The sequence below is a fragment of the Fusarium solani genome (assembly GCF_023522795.1).
Source record: "Fusarium solani strain SB1 chromosome Unknown bctg00000001, whole genome shotgun sequence".
NCBI classification, from domain to species: Eukaryota; Fungi; Ascomycota; class Sordariomycetes; order Hypocreales; family Nectriaceae; genus Fusarium; species Fusarium solani.
In genome coordinates this window covers 931532-947158 of record NW_027072156.1, presented here as the reverse complement: position 1 = coordinate 947158, position 15627 = coordinate 931532, and the positions used below count along the sequence as shown (strand labels likewise).

Below are 15627 nucleotides of genomic sequence, written 5' to 3'. Positions count from 1 at the left end.
TCATTGTTTCAAGTTGAAGTCCTCCAAGTTAATGGCAGCGCAGGCGAGGTCCGTCCTCGTCGTCTTGTTTTGGGCTATCATTCAGTGATCCGGTCAGTGACTGATGCTCTTAACTGCATGCATCGTCCCCTGAGAATCGCTACCTACTTATCTTCCTTAGCCTATCCTAAGTCATGAGAGAGGTCATCGTATAATTGATAGAAAATCATCAGAATATCATCTAACTTTATGACAGTCCTTGATATTTTTATGTCAAATATCATCATAAAGTAGAGGGTACTTTGCCTCGTGCACGTCGTTCATCACACGTAGAGGTAGGCGGAGGTTGCATCTTCGCGCAGTGCTGGATCCACCAACGACTGGCTCATTATCAAGAGCATCAAACAATCTTGGTGGACTATGCTCCAGACCTCTTTGAATGAATTGATCTTCAACATGGAACCTCTGCAATTTTGAATCAGAAATGCCCCCCAATTTTCTTAGCGAGGCAGCGTCGGGTGCCTGAGCGACCCCTGTTTAATGGGCGAGCCGACATTGATGTCAGTGGCCAATCAGTGCAGCCAATGACGCCCCCGACGGGCTTTTAGCGGGAGGCCCCTGGAAATCCCATGCAACAGTCGAGCCATCACCGCCAGAATCAATCGTCGACGCAAGAATGCGAACCTCGACTTTCCAACCACGCACGTGAAGAGGGCATCTCGACGACGGTGAAATTGAAGACGACCTGACTCTCCTTTTCGATCGCCCTGCATAGACCGACACATACCTTCCTCAATCATCCAGCAAGGCATTCACAGCCATGGAACTCGACGCCCTCCAGGCCCGCGTCAGCGAGCACGTCGACAAGGCCCTCGTCTACTTCCACAAGGTGCCCGGCTCTGCCGTCCTCACCCGCTACATCCAGTCGAGCTACCAGAACGACCCCGTGCGATCCGCCATTGAGCTGGTGCTTCTGCTCTACTTTATCCGCTACCTCCTGTCGCCTTCCTACTCTACGCGCAAGGAGAACTTTGTCAAGCTCAGGGAGGATGTAAGAACGATGCGATACACGAATAAGGGGCTGCTTGCTAATGTGCGGTAGGAAATTGAGGAGTTGATCGATGAGTGGACTCCTGAGCCTCTCGTCACTGAGCAGACGTCTTTCGAGGTGGCTGAGAGCGAACGACTTCCTGTTCTCGTTGGGTGAGCATCACCTCCTATCGGCCATCATGATGCAGTACTCGATGCTAATATGTACATACAGTCCTACGGGTCCCAAGTCTAAGCTCTCCAACGGCCGAACCGTGACCAACCTCGCCTCGTACAACTTCTACAACTTCAACGCCAACGATCAGATTAAGGAGAAGGCCATTCAGGTCCTGCGCACCTACGGAGTCGGCCCCTGCGGACCCCCCAGTTCTACGGCACCCAGGACGTCCACATGAAGACCGAGGCTGACATCGCCGCCTATCTGGGCACCGAGGGCTGCATCGTCTACGCCCAGGCTTTCAGCACCATCTCGAGCGTCATCCCTTCCTTCTGCAAGCGCGGCGACGTCATCATCGCTGACCGCAACGTCAACTTTTCCATCCGCAAGGGTCTGGAGTCGTCGCGAAGCAACATCCGCTGGTACGAGCACAACGACATGGATGATCTGGAGCGTGTCATGCAGGCTGTTGTTAAGGAGCAGGCCAAGGCTAAGAAGCTCACCCGCCGCTTTGTTGTTACTGAGGGTCTGTTTGAGCTTTCTGGTGACTCTATCGATCTGCCTCGTCTGGTTGAGCTCAAGGAGAAGCACAAGTTCCGTGTCATTCTCGACGAGACCTGGTCCTTTGGTGTTCTTGGCCGCACTGGCCGTGGCATCACTGAGGACCAGAACGTGGATCCTCAGCAGGTTGACATGATTATCGGCTCCCTGGCTGGTCCTCTCTGCGCTGGTGGTGGTTTCTGTGCTGGCCCCAAGGATGTTGTTGAGCATCAGCGCATCACCTCTTCTTCTTACACCTTCTCCGCTGCCCTCCCTGCCATGCTGGCCGTCACCGCCAGTGAGACGCTGAACCTGCTCCAGTCCAACCCTGACATCCTGACCCAGTGCCGTGAGAACATCAAGGCCATGAAGGCACAGCTGGACCCCCGCAGCGACTGGGTTGTCTGCAACAGTGCCCCCGAGAACCCCGTCATGCTTGTTACCCTTAAGCCCGAGGTTGTGGCTGCCCGCAAGCTGGAGCTTGAGGATCAGGAGCGCATCCTGCTGGACTGCGTGGAAGAGGTATGTCCCCTTGTTTGTGAGATGTGACAAATGTATGCTAACCGAAATGCAGTCCCTCGCCAACGGTGTCATGATCACGAGGACCAAGACTCAGCCATTCTCGCATGCCATCAAGCCCAAGGACGGCGTGTGGTATGCCCAGCCCGCCCTGAGAATCTGCATCACGTCGGCGCTGTCCAAGAAGGACATTGAGAAGGCTGGTGTGACGATCCGACATGCCATCACCAAGGTTATGACCCGCAAGACCAGCAACAAGGCTGCCTAGACTCGAAAGCAATGAATCATATCACGACGCTTCAGAGGGATGTTAAGTGATTGGCAATTCTTTGGGTTACGCTGATGGACGCACCAAGCTGAGCCAGACCCCGCAAGGGAGGGTGGCTGGGCGGCTTGTATATAGACAAAAGACGGGACTATGGGTTCATGTGTATCTAGTGGCTGGAAGCCATGCGAGAAAGTAATGATTAATAGATGCGGCCTTGTGAGGCGGCATTGAATGAATATGATGTTGTACGTTGGCCTTGGTGTATTGGATGAGCTGATGAGGATGTGCTGTGATAAGAGTTGGAACCTCCCCACGATTCTTACTGTTTAACTGACCAACAGTTAGGATGATTTCTGTATACGCCGATGAACATCCTCTCCCATATCCATCCTATTTATTAGTAGAGTTTGCCTGGTGTTGGCTCAGAGTATTTGTGACTTCATTGTTCCTCCGTGTCCTTGTTTTCTGTCCCAGAACACCGAAACGGCCATTCACGCACTTAGCTCCTCATTCCTCGCTCGTGGACCATCCACGTAAGTCGAATACTTTTCATTACATTAGTTATGATATCTGCTCAAAATATGAGGCATGTAGTAAAGCCAATCAGACCAGGTATTTGTCGCCTTCCATATCGCCCCTGAATCCTGTTCACCACCTATGCCCAAGCTAGATGTCCATCAAGTCAACCACTACTTCCGGAGCTGTGTCTTCTTGTCACCCCCATCATCTTCCTCACTAGAGCCATCTTCATCTTCATCGCCCTCATCGTCGTCGTCATCACCATCATCCTCAGAATCCTCTTCATCGCTGCCCTCGTCGTTGCTGTCATCTGGGTCCTTGACGGAAAGCTCCTCATCTGAATCATCCATAGAGGAGTCAGAATCCTCGGCGGAGTCCGACTACGTGCCTCATCCACGTCGTCCTGGTCGCCGTACAGTGCTCTAAGGCCGAGATCTTCTTGGTCCCAGTGGCGGGACTCGGCGTTGTCGTCATCGCCGCGCGCGTTGATGGCCCCCTGAATCTATAATCAGCACGAGCCCGCGTCACCAGGGAAGCAGACATGCTCACGTTGGAGATGGGAGGCGGGATCTCCTGCTCAAGACTCGCCGCGCGAGCCTCAGCGTTTTCAGCCCAGATTCGCCTTTTTCTGGCGAGGTTCGCCATGGCCTCATCTCTCAGCGGGTCCCAATTCTCCCAGCCTAGCAGCTTGAGGATGTCGGGTCTGAACGCAGGGGAAGGCATGATGAATGTTGTGAGTGGAACTGTTGTTGAATAGGGGCTTCGTGGATGGTGTATGTGGGTATGGGTGAGGCGTTGTGACTGTGATTCGAGTGAGTGAAGGGCCTGGGCTGTTAGCAAAGATCAGAAAGAAATTCCGAGAGGTGAAGAAGAAAAGAAGAGGAGGAAGAGTTTGATTTGCATGAGAACGCTTTTAATATCATGCCTCATCCTAAGACTTAGGATCACGGGATATCATCATTAGGATTTATTTTCTCAGTTCCTCAGGTATCGATTCCCTCTTTCTCCAGGACTTCCTTTTTCATTCTTTTCTTCTTCATTTCTTCTCACGCGGTGATCATCACCTTCCCTCCATTCTTTCTTCAAACCTCGTTCGCGACGTGGGGATATCGCTCTGAACGAAAGGCTCTGGGGCTATCAGTCGGGGTCAGACAGAACGTATCGAGAAGAGGGTTATCCGCATACAAAACGACCGCTAAAAGACGGACATTAAGGGGCACGCTTATGTATGTCTTCTTGTCTGTGGTAGTTCATTCCTGCTGATTAGCGATGAGCCAGTTGTTATAACGGGTGAAGCCCTCCCACACGATCTGAACCCTCCTGCGTTTTCCCACAAGCCCGGCAAAACCGATTAGAGGTTTGACGCCTCCGTCATCCAAGGCATGTAGGCAAGCCAGACGTCTGCCCATGGCCAACGGAGAGTTTGTCCTATGATGGTTTATGAACGCACAGCTCTCTGACGGAAAAGCCCACTGGTGGCCTCCTCGGCATCGCTGAAGAAATCGCTTTTGCTGCAGAGATGCGTGTGAGACGCAAGGAAGTTCCGACGAAGTGGCATGAGAGGACCAAAGAACGACATCTCGAGGCATGCCAAAAGCTCAAGAGGCATATGTGCGGGAAGCAGTACGAGCAGCGCCAATCCATGTACTACCATTTCCGGGAGACTAAGCATGGAGATGACCATCCCGTCAAGTCAGCTTCAAGAGGACGATTTCATTGCAAACCATGTGGTCAATACTCCGCTTCAAGTCGACAAGCAGCGTTCTCCCGATCAACGGCGGGCAAAACGGAGCTTAGAGCCGCCGACACTGAGATGAGAAGGCGACGTCGAGATGCTCCGAGAAGGTGGCGAGAGAGGGCAAAAATCGGAGATATGCCGAAGTACCTCAAGCTCAAGAGGGATGAGAGAGCATTGCATCTTCTAAGGCACCCGGATGCCCAAAGGAAGGCCAACAAGCGGGTTCGAGAGCGTGCCCTGGCCAAGAGCCGACACCGATGCGACGATTGCAACCACGACTTTCCCACGAAGGCGGCCCTCAAGAAGCATCGAGGTGGCCCCAAACACGCAGAGACTGTCCAAAAGAAGCGGTTGGGCGTGGACAAGCTCCCTACCAAGTGTACGGTCTGCGGTAAGACATATGCTCAGCGCCAAAGTCTCTACAAGCACCACCGCAACAGTGGCCATGGAGATGGGAACCCGCTTAAATCAGGTTCAAGGGGAGCGTTCCATTGCGAGGACTGCGGCCAATACTTCCGGTTCAAGTCGACAAGCAGCGTTCTCCCGGTCAAGTCAAACGTCAGAACTCTGGAAGACCAACAAGACCATTCTGTTCAGGCTATGATGGCAAGCAGACCAGAGGGACTCAGAGCTCTGGACGCCGACCCCGACAGGCTCCAAGAAGGTGGCGAGAGAGGGCGAGGATTCGAGATGTATCCGAGTATCTGAAGTGAAAGAGAGACATGAGACGCCCTGTGTCTTCCACCGCATCTATAGTTGCGAGGCCAATGGCTCTTTACTAAGTCTCTTCAAGCCTCTTACCTAAACTTAGAAGAAGAAAGAAGATAATAGGAAGTAGATGTATAAAGAAGAGTCTAAGAATAAATAAAGCAACCAATGTTATTTAGGTAAGGGGTTACGTTCTGACGTTTGCCTTGATCGGGGAGAACGCTGCTTGTTGACTTGAACCGGAAGTATTGGCCGCATGGCTCACAATAGAATTTCCCCCTCGAACTTGATTTCAGGGGATGTCTGATGGCTCGTAAATGGCGGTGAAAGGTTTGACTTTGTTGCACACCAGGCTTGATATCGATTTTTCCCAATCCCGAGCGCACTAATTCGACTTTGAGTACATGTTTTCAAGTACCAATATGCCTTCTCAGTGCGGCTACAGTGAGTTGTGGCTTCTTTCACGGCACGCTCTCTGACTCGCTTGTCGGCTGTGCGCTGTGCGTCCAGGTGCCTTCCAGATTCAGGCGTCTCTCGTTTGTCGTCTCTCTTTAACTACATATACTTGAGCAACTCTCGATTTCTCGCCCTCTCGTGCCACTTCTTGGGAGCTTGCGTCTGACCCACATATCGGCGTTCGCAGCTCTGAGTTCCTCTGGACTGGCAAGCAGGCCACCAATAGGCTTCTCCGTCAGAGAACTGTGAGTACATAATCAACCATAGCCTGAACAGAATGGTCTTCTCGGTCTTGAGCCGCCGCACGACGACCATCTTGCCTATATGCCTGGTGGGCATAATTGGGTGACGGGAGGCGCCAAGCCTCATCGGTTTTGCCAGGCTTGTGGGAAAACGCCTCCCTAAATATCGTGGCTTATTTTTATTTATTCTTAGACTTTTATTTATATATCTTCTTCTTATTCTCTTCTTTCTTCTCCTAAGTTTAGGTAAGAACTTTGTAGAGGCTGCGTGATGGGAACTTGGCTGCGCAACTATAAACGCAGGGATGGAAGAGCTAGGATCTATGTTATCGAACCACCTCGTCTCCAAGCATTGGAAAACAACAGGGTAATTGCAGAAGACTTGGCACATCACTGTCAAAGTGTTAAATCATACAACCAATTCATCCTCGGTAATCGAGTGGGTGATTCAGTTCTCATTGTACCTTGCAGCTCTAGTCGTGACTCTCCCTTGCCAAGCACCTCCAGTCCACACTCACCTCTCAACATCTGCAGCCCAGCAGCTTGGCACAACCCAAGTTTGTTTGTGTTCTGCAGAAAAAGAAATCGGATCAAGTAAAGGGGGACGGAAAAAGAAAGACTGCTTGTTATGCGGGTTGGGTTGAGACCCTCAGCTGACAACTGCCAGGTCTCAGATTGTGCATTCCTTGGGGAGATTGCGAGGCTTGGGCTGCACTCGGTGACAACAGAAGAGGCGTTCCATTCCAGGCGCGTACGGTTACGCAAGATATGGTCTTGTCCTTTTCGTTTGAGGATCTGGGTCTTTTTCGCTTCCGGATGAAAAGGTGATAATGGTGCTTGGGGAGGGGCGAATGAGGTTATTAGACTGCGTGCGGAAGGGATTGGAACTCGATGATTCTGGGCCAAGGAGAGATGGAAAAGAGAGTTTATATATAAGAAGATGAAGCTGAGGCTCGAAAAATAGAAGAAAGCTTTGTTGACAAGCGCCTCCCCCATCTTGTACCGCGACAGTCAAGCCAAGTCGACTCAGCCTGGAGTTGAGCTGGAGTCTTGCCCGACACGTGCCCTCCCTTCCTCCCTTACCTCGCACCTAAGAACCACCTCCTCCCCCTTGCATCTTTTTTTCTCTTCTATTTCTCTTCTCCATACTCATTCATTCGCTTTTTACCTTGAAATATTTCATCTTTATTGTCCACTTCCTACAGAGCTTTCTCTCTTTTCGCTCTCTTGTCATTCTCTTTCTCCTTCCTTCCTTCGTTCTTGGATAGCGGGTTATTCACTCCCGTCTTCATTACACTCACTCTTTCTATTGTCTCTTCTCTCGTTCACTGTCGTTTTCTTTGGGCCTCTTTTTGTAGCCTGTTCACTCTTTATCTTGACTACTGTACACCTACCTACCTACATCCGTTAACATCCGACCTATATCTTGGGAATAATGGCTCTGGGACGGTACTTTACCGCGGCTGTGGCCTTTGCGGCTACTGTTTCTGCGCTGCCTGTTGGTATGTTGATGGAAAAGTTGGAGAGCTGGAGCAAGACTGATAATGACTTTAGGTTTCCATGTTGAGGAGCCAGACGTGTAGGTTCTCCAGTTGAGGCTGGATATGCTGCCCAAGATGCTGACCATACTACAGCATCACCACTATTACTCTTACCACCGCTGCTACCTATACCCAGACCATCGCTCGTGCCACGTCTACACCCACTGGTACCGAAAACGGCGGCGGTTATACTCCTCCCAGTCTCCCATCCGGCCCCAAGAACGGCAGCTCTGGCCTCCCTGGCATCTCGTACGCCCCCTACCGTCGCGATCATCAGTGCAAGACCAAGGATCAGGTCAAGAATGATATCGACCGTCTTGGAGGTTCTTACTCGCTCATCCGTATCTACGGCACCGACTGTGACCAGGTGCCCGTCGTCTACTCATGCGCCAAGGAGAACAACATGAAGGTGTTCCTCGGCATCTGGGACCTTGACTCTGTTCAGGAGGAGGCCCAGAAGATTATTGACGGCGTCGACGGCGACTGGTCCATAGTTAGCACCATCAGCGTTGGAAACGAGCTCGTCAACAAGGGCGAGGCTAGCCCGGAGAAGGTCCTCGGCGCCGTTAAGCAGGCCCGCCAGATCCTCCGTGCCGCCGGATACGAAGGCCCTGTTGTCACAGTCGATACTTTTGTTGCTGCCGGTGCGAACCCTGAGCTCTGCGCCGAGAGTGACTACTGCGCTATCAACGCCCACGCCTTCTTCGACCCTACCATCTCTGCGGACGAGGCTGGTGTCTGGCTCTCCAAGACCATCGACGACCTCAAGGCCAAGCTGCCCAAGGACCAGAGGATCGTCGTCTGCGAGAGTGGCTGGCCCGTCAAGGGTAAAGCCAATGGACTGGCTGTCCCCGGTCTGGCCGAGCAGAAGCTGGCCATTTCGGCCATAGAAGAGGCCTTTGCCGGCCACATGGAGGACCTGATTCTCTTCTCTGCCTTCAACGACCCCTGGAAGAAGGAGGAGGCCTGGTCCTTCAACGCGGAGCCATACTGGGGCATCGACGGCGCTGTTTCGTCGTCCGATTAGTTGAGGTTTCGATGATGTTTTTTGTCCGTTTACACGATTTTTTCCTCCACGCTCACGTCTTTTCTTCTCTTATGCTCTTTTTTGGATGTTGCTCATCTTGTACGATAGTGGATGACTTTGGGCACCCTCCGTCGTATGGCGGGACTGTACGCGCCTGATATGTCGCCAGGGGGGATGGGAATGGACGTTGGACGTTCAGCTACAGGAGAAACGAAAAAGAAGGAGAGGTTTACAGTAACGAGGCACTCGAAAATTAGTGGCTGGACTTGGGCTTGGACTGTTGACCTGCTGTTCCCATCCCCTTTGGCTGTTGTTGTTTTTGAGGGGGTTGAAAAGAATATCGTCTTGTATTATACTTGAATGAATTGAATGGATCAGGATTATGCACTTTTAAATGGCATGTATTCCTCATATTTCTGCTCTGAAAAGATATGTATGACTTGAAATATCAGCTCTGTGCGTGTCCAGGGGGCAGCCAGGTAGGCCAAACACCCACCATCTAAGAATGGAACATCAACTTGGGCGGATGTGCCGCGTGGTCAAGAAAACCTCTAATACTCTATAGGTTACTCTCAAGTTATGTGAGGATGTTACCCTAAGGATGAATAAGATGGATGGGTGGAAGGCTTTGAGAAAAATATCGTCTCTCAATTGTGATTCACGCACTCATCTATGCAATGATTGCTTCAAGCTGACGGTGGATCAGCCATGCAGAGTATCTGGTGATATATAACCCAACGCTATCAAGCTGAGTAGAACATCCGTCATCAGACATCATAATCTCGAATCCTCGTTAATCCACCCAACCACCCTATCCAGTCATCGCCATGCCAGGATCAACACCTAAACATGATCCCTAAGCAAATGCCTTTGTCCTCCACAAAAGGTTTCGTTTTCATCAGCCTCAAAGAGACCTAGCGGTGTCATATACATAATCTGGAAGGATTGTTGAACGTTGTAAAAAGTTGGTTCCCTGCTGTGGCATTGGCCAAGACAATGCCTCGAGATATGTGCCAAGAGCACCAATCGCGAGACCACGTCTCTTGCCAATATCTCGCCTAGATGTGCTTCCTATTTCAGAAGACACCCAGATGGGCCGCTTAGCAGGTCCAAAGTTCATCCAGAAACTGGTCAAGCTCGATGACACGAAACCGAGAGCCAACGCCCTCCTCCTTCCGCAGGCCGCTCCAGGCAGACGAGAGGCTCGACCTCCACGACACCACCTCAACGTTCCAGCCCATTTTCAGGGCGCGCTGGGCGTAGGCGAGGAAGCCGTCCGAGTACTTGGCCGGCCGGGCATCCCCGGTGGCCAGGACGAGCGTGCCGGGCTTGTCAAAGTACTGCATGACAGACTCGCCGATCCGGATCTGGAGCGTCTCGTCCACCATGTCCTCGACGTAGCGGGAGCCGTGGCCCTCCATAGTCATGTTCTGCGGACGGCGGCTGCGGAGATCGACCCGGTAACCGAGTTCTTCCAGTTCCTCGATGAAATGGGGTTTCTGTTTGTCAGGATGCATCGAGCACCCAACGTTGAGCCATTCCGCGTGCCGATCGCGAACCAGGAGTTTGTGAAAGAACTCGAGATTCATCTGAGGGAGCGGAATGAACCGTACAGACTCTGGGAGAGAGTATCTCGCCCTCAGAGCCTTCTGAAAGCCAATAATGATGTTGGACATGTCGATAAAGACATGGATCCCGTTGGAGGCCACCTCTGGGGCTTCCTTGCTTAGCGTCGAGTCAGTGACGTGCTGGTGGACAAGCTTGGTCATAAGAAGCTCGTGTTTAACCTCGGCTGACTCTGCGTGGCCATAGATCTCTGTCGTGGGGCCGTATTTGACATATTGGTATGTGATGAGGAGGTGCCGGGACTGTTCGCGTTCGATATTGTCGATGACTTCAATCTCAGACTGCGAGGCGTCTCTATGATGAGACTTGTCTTTGGCCTTGGATGCCTTGGTCTTCTTCTTTTTCTGTTTGGCCAAGTTCTCGAGCGGAGATTCGGTCGAGCTTGGGGGTGTTGATGCGGCGGTTGAATATGCCTTGCCCGGCAGCAAATCAGAGTCGGAGCCGGACCCAGTCTCTGAGTCAGTGATGGGATCGACCTGGGGCTCGTCTGATGTGACCTGGGGTAGAGCAATCGGCTGAATACTCGAAGATGCTTCGACAGGCCGCTTTAGTATAGTGATTGGTGTCGCCTTCAAAGGGGAAGTTGGTTGAACACGAGGGGCATCTTTGGGATCCTTGACGCCAAGGCGATGAAAGAGCCGCTGAAAATTCCCAAGGCTGATGGGTCGATCGGGTGGAGGGGATGCCCACAGAGACAGATGTTCTGAGTTCAGTCTCGTAGTAAAGTCTCCGAGCTTGAGCGGGCCTTTTTCATTCAAGGCCATTTGGTCCAGTAGCTTGTCACTACCAGGTGGTTCGTGAGAAGAATCGTCTGCTGAAATAGTCGGTGAGGATGCCATGGTGATAGTCACAGGCGTATATAGACATATGGGTTGTCTGAACAGCGTGTAACTGGCGCGTCAGGACCCGGAACGTTTCTTGTCGGACGTTCAAGTAGCGTCAAATTGCGATAGACCAGAAATGAATCCTTGAATAAGATTGTATCTTCCGAAAGGAAATGGATGAATGGCCTGGATGCGTAATTCGCCGCTTCTTTCGTCGACAGATCGAGTCCCAAAAATCAGAGTACCAGGAATCAAAACAAGGGCTAATGAGCCGTAAAAGCCAGAATACTATAGTAGGAAGTCGCCAGAGATGATCCTCGCGCGTTATATATCGCCGCTTGGAGATGAGTGATGAATCCAGCGGTTGATTGAATGCGGAGATCGGGCTGACGGAATGGCGCGAGTCAAGCAGAGCAAAACGTGAAATAGCGCAAGAGACAGTGGCTGCGTTAGAACAAGTAGAAAGCAAAGTTGAAAGATGAAAGAAACAGAAAGTATCTCGAAAAATACGAGCAAAGGACAGAAACGGTGACAGGAAGAAAAGTCAAGTTAGTGAGTCAAAGATGCCGAAGGAAGGAAGAAACGTCGAGACTGCAGGTGATGCGTTGAGGCTGAGGGTCGGCCTCCAGTGGCGAACAATAGCGGGGGTCCAGCCAATTAGGAAGTATAATCTGCGCCACAATCCCAGAAGGGATCTCGGATCCAACGGCCGCCGGGGGAAGCCACCAAAGGGAGCGAAAGTGGCTGGTATGTATCTCCTCTGTTACGCGCCACAGAGGCTCAAGGATGCAACAACCATCATGCATGTAGAGTCACAACGAATTACACAGAAAGGAGCATTGACTTGCTTGTCAAATTCTACTTCAGCTTCGCATATAATAGCCTTTTCATACTTGGTACGGTATGTAAATGATACGGCACAATATTCCCTATGTCCCCAATTTGCGCTCCCTCATAGATAACCCAGTAAAATCGAGCCATGCCAGTCTCTAGAGAGTGTATGATATGTATAAGGTGGGCTGAGTCCTGCGCATGCTCTTTGCTATTAGGCGCATACACGTTTCGGTTGCCAGCCAGGGGTAACACTGAGCTCGAGGTTGACAATGGCCTTCTCCAACGCGAGGAGAATCCGTTATGGAGATAAGAGACTCATGTTCCCACCATAGACAGCACTGTCCGGTCTTTGATCAATAGAATAGAGAATCGCCAAGAACTGGTTGTTGCCTTTCGAGACTCCTCAGTAGTCAAATAAACTCCGGAAATCAAATCAAGACGAAAAGTCGATATCCTTATCACCTCCGTAGATCGATGCTCGCACGCGACGACTCGAAGCTGGGTCGCACCGAACTGCTGGAGCTTCGTCTCCGTCGTGCTCGCTGCTCGCCAGGGTCTGAAGGATTGAGACCGGTCGACCTCGCAAACATATTAAGCACATCTGTCAGCGAGATGACGCCACTCAACCTGCCCGAGAGCCGTGCGCCCGCCATGGCAGAAGCGGGCACTGCAGATGTGGGGACCGGGGATGCTGGTATTGCTGCAGCGACAATGGGCGACGGAGGCGTGGGATTCGCAGGCGCACTGGGTGCGGGCTGCGCAGCGGGCGGTGGTGGTGCAGCTGTGCTGGTGAATCCCTGAGGTCCCATCAAGGGCGTCGCAGGAGCTGAGGGCGAAGGAGATGCTGACTCTACCACCCACATCCGATGCGATCGAGTAGCGACAAGTTTGGCGACGGTGTGAGCTAGAGTCGAGTAGGGGTTGACATAGAATACGGGGAACACGTCCCGGCCGTGTTCGACGCCTCGCTCGTTCAGAATCACCGAGATAAAGTTCATGCATGATGAGTTGAGCAAGTGAGCATTGGAGCTCTTGGTCAAGTGTCGAACATCCTTGGTCGAGATATTGCCCACCACGTTCAGACCGTTATCGACCACGGCGACACTGGTGAGGCCTTCATTGTTCATAAGAGTGAGGGCGTCGGATAAGGGCGAGTCGGAGCTTTCATCCAGTTAGCTGCTGAATCATTATTGCGCAAATGTGCGACTCACTTGACAGAGACGATGTCCTTTGTACCAATGCCTAGATCCCGAAGCATAACAGGGTAGAGCCGGTCAATCGAGGCAAAGTTAACGCCCTCATTCCAGAAGAACTCGACGATCCGTAGCTGACTCGCGATGCCCACAACATCACCGTTAGGCGCTGTCACCAACAAGCGGTGAATACCGCTGCCGAGAATCTGGATGGCCTGAGCGAGGTTCTCACTGCCAGGCAGCGTGACCAACGATTCCTTGCGGAACAGGGGCATGACGTCTCGAAGGGGAATTTCGCCCCCCTGTTGGGCCTTGGATAGAATCGAGTTGAATATTTCGACCTGGTCCTCCTCGGGTTTGGCGAGTCCGACGACGACGAGCAGGTAGTAATTGAGATCAGTGTAATCGAAGGTGGAGGCGGCGGTTTGGGTGGAAGCATCCTCGCGGACTAGAACGACATTGGTGGTGCTCTTGAGGAGGAGCTATTAAACCTGTAGTTAGCATAACGGAACGGAAGGTCATGGTGTTGCGATTGCTGCAACATCTTTCGAGGCGTGTGGGAGAGCTTACCTTGGTAGCTTCTTCGATGCTGTTGTCGAGCTCCACCCACTTGATGTCCTCGGGCGACACAAGCTCCCCGACCGCGATATCGCGCCAGTCACGACCAGCGAATTTCGGATTCGCGTGCTTGTTTCCGGCGGGAGGGTGATTGAGAAGCTCCTGAAGGGCTGCCTGGGTAAAGGATGGATGGCGCTGGGAGCGGGGCGAAGATGGCGCATTGCGCAGGTTCTCGGCGAAGCTCTGACGATGGGCGGACTTGGCCGCGCTCTGGCCAGAGCCAGCAGATATGGATACGGATGGAGATCGTTGGGAGAAGGAGGGAGGTTTATGGGAGGCTGACGAGTTGGACACGGCGCTGTTGAGGCTGGTTGAGCTGGTCGCGCGGGCGTCCTTGAGCTCTCGAGGGCCGGAGCTCGTTGATGGAGGGTCCATGATGAAAGAGGTTATGTTTAGTCCCTTCGATGGATTGGCTGATAGGTATGAGATCAGTAGATTGATTGATGGTTTGGAGAGAAAGGCGATACAGCTGGCGAAGGCAAGAAAGCTGGACTGGAATCAGGTAGTATATGATAAGGTGATGGAGGCTTTGAGCCGCGACGACTGACAATGGGCAGATGGCTGATGGTAGGTATGGGATGGCGTGGGCAAGGGAACAAGAGGGACTGGACTGGAGACGGCGGGGCAAGACGCGGCGCGAGAAGGAGGGGCTGAGCTCCGATGAATGCGATGCACCAGAATTCAAGATCTGAACAAGAGTCACAGGCCAGGGGTTAGGATAGGTTCAAAAGTCAGAAGGACGACTGCCAAGGGAGGAGGTTGACTGAGCGGCGGATGAAGTGGAATGGTTATTGCGGCGGAGGTTGGTCTGGAAACAGGCGAGGGGCACGAGGTTACAATCCAAAGTGATGACTGGGCGGGGGGCCTTTTGCATGATGACATAGCCATGGGATTGGTGGAGTGCCCCGCGATGGATGGATGAGAACATCCATGTCCAGAAGTTGGGCTAGGAAATCAACGGTAGATATGCCGAAAATCAAGCCAATGCTAGAATTGCCAAAAATGTGACACCAGATCGCCTATCGCCAATTATTTCACGATATTGCTGCAAAACCCGGTAGCTATCGACCAGGATTGACGCCCGCATCTGAATGATGCGCAGTCAACACCTGAAGATCCATCCCAGAAAGTGCCGTGTCTGGGCAACGCCCCAGTTGATCCGTCGGAGCTTATCACGGATCACTCGCAAAGATCGAGACGTCACTGGGCGAGCAAAAAGTGCGGGATTGACAAGGAGCCCCCCCTGCTTGTCCACCATCCACAGCCCGTGCCCGAGGCTCGGGCTCCAGCTACAGCCCCGAGTCTGGGACTGATTCGATGATGGGGAGCGTTGACAGGAAGAAGCCGGGCGCCATGTTTTGATGGAAGGTGTAGGCGTTGGCATGGCTTATCTACAACGAACCAAGTTGCATGGATGAGGGCTTCACGGGGCTTTGCACCAATGTACGATTGGGAACCATATCTGGCATGCACTTGTCAACGCTCCTCAGCCTTGCGTGCGCGTACTTTGGCGTGGGCGACTTACAGTTGTGGAGGTGATGAATCGTGGACACGCAACCGGAGGGGGGGATTACGCACGAAGACGACTAGCTATCGACAATCCATAGCAGTGAAGGTTCACCATCTATAAGAGGTACCTACTGTACTGCTAACATCCATTAACTATGCAGGGTATCAGGGGCACAAGCAATGCGCAACTGGTGTTTCGTCACGATATTCCCATACCTCCTAGCTCGCACTAACAGATAAATCGAACCACAATGCCGGTCATGTGCCACAGGAGGATAG

The 15627-nt window shown here is 52.3% G+C and overlaps 6 protein-coding genes across 6 annotated transcripts; 3 read left to right on the top strand and 3 right to left on the bottom strand.

Moving 5' to 3' along the window:
• Nucleotides 1-799: 799 nt before the first annotated feature.
• On the top strand, nucleotides 800-2513 carry MRS44_002403 (uncharacterized protein; the record flags this gene model as incomplete). Its single annotated transcript, XM_065622811.1, has 5 exons — nucleotides 800-1030; nucleotides 1082-1182; nucleotides 1244-1355; nucleotides 1412-2248; nucleotides 2301-2513. The coding sequence occupies 5 exons, from the start codon at nucleotides 800-802 to the stop codon at nucleotides 2511-2513; spliced, it is 1494 nt and encodes a 497-aa protein (XP_065478883.1).
• Nucleotides 2514-3202: 689 nt separating this feature from the next.
• MRS44_002402 (uncharacterized protein) lies at nucleotides 3203-3755 on the bottom strand (the record flags this gene model as incomplete). Its single annotated transcript, XM_065622810.1, has 3 exons — nucleotides 3203-3369; nucleotides 3417-3528; nucleotides 3582-3755. The coding sequence occupies 3 exons, from the start codon at nucleotides 3753-3755 to the stop codon at nucleotides 3203-3205; spliced, it is 453 nt and encodes a 150-aa protein (XP_065478882.1).
• A 796-nt stretch (nucleotides 3756-4551) lies between these two features.
• Nucleotides 4552-5478, top strand: MRS44_002401 (uncharacterized protein; the record flags this gene model as incomplete). Its single annotated transcript, XM_046274210.1, has 1 exon — nucleotides 4552-5478. One exon carries the CDS (start codon nucleotides 4552-4554, stop codon nucleotides 5476-5478), a length of 927 nt encoding a protein of 308 aa, XP_046126975.1.
• A 2133-nt stretch (nucleotides 5479-7611) lies between these two features.
• On the top strand, nucleotides 7612-8744 carry MRS44_002400 (uncharacterized protein; the record flags this gene model as incomplete). Its single annotated transcript, XM_065622809.1, has 3 exons — nucleotides 7612-7678; nucleotides 7731-7755; nucleotides 7811-8744. The coding sequence occupies 3 exons, from the start codon at nucleotides 7612-7614 to the stop codon at nucleotides 8742-8744; spliced, it is 1026 nt and encodes a 341-aa protein (XP_065478881.1).
• A 1100-nt stretch (nucleotides 8745-9844) lies between these two features.
• MRS44_002399 (uncharacterized protein) lies at nucleotides 9845-11209 on the bottom strand (the record flags this gene model as incomplete). The annotated part of the gene is made up of 1 exon (XM_046278955.2): nucleotides 9845-11209. One exon carries the CDS (start codon nucleotides 11207-11209, stop codon nucleotides 9845-9847), a length of 1365 nt encoding a protein of 454 aa, XP_046126973.2.
• Nucleotides 11210-12486: 1277 nt separating this feature from the next.
• MRS44_002398 (uncharacterized protein) lies at nucleotides 12487-14214 on the bottom strand (the record flags this gene model as incomplete). Its single annotated transcript, XM_046284855.2, has 3 exons — nucleotides 12487-13189; nucleotides 13240-13703; nucleotides 13792-14214. The coding sequence occupies 3 exons, from the start codon at nucleotides 14212-14214 to the stop codon at nucleotides 12487-12489; spliced, it is 1590 nt and encodes a 529-aa protein (XP_046126972.1).
• Between the last annotated feature and the right edge of the window lie 1413 nt (nucleotides 14215-15627).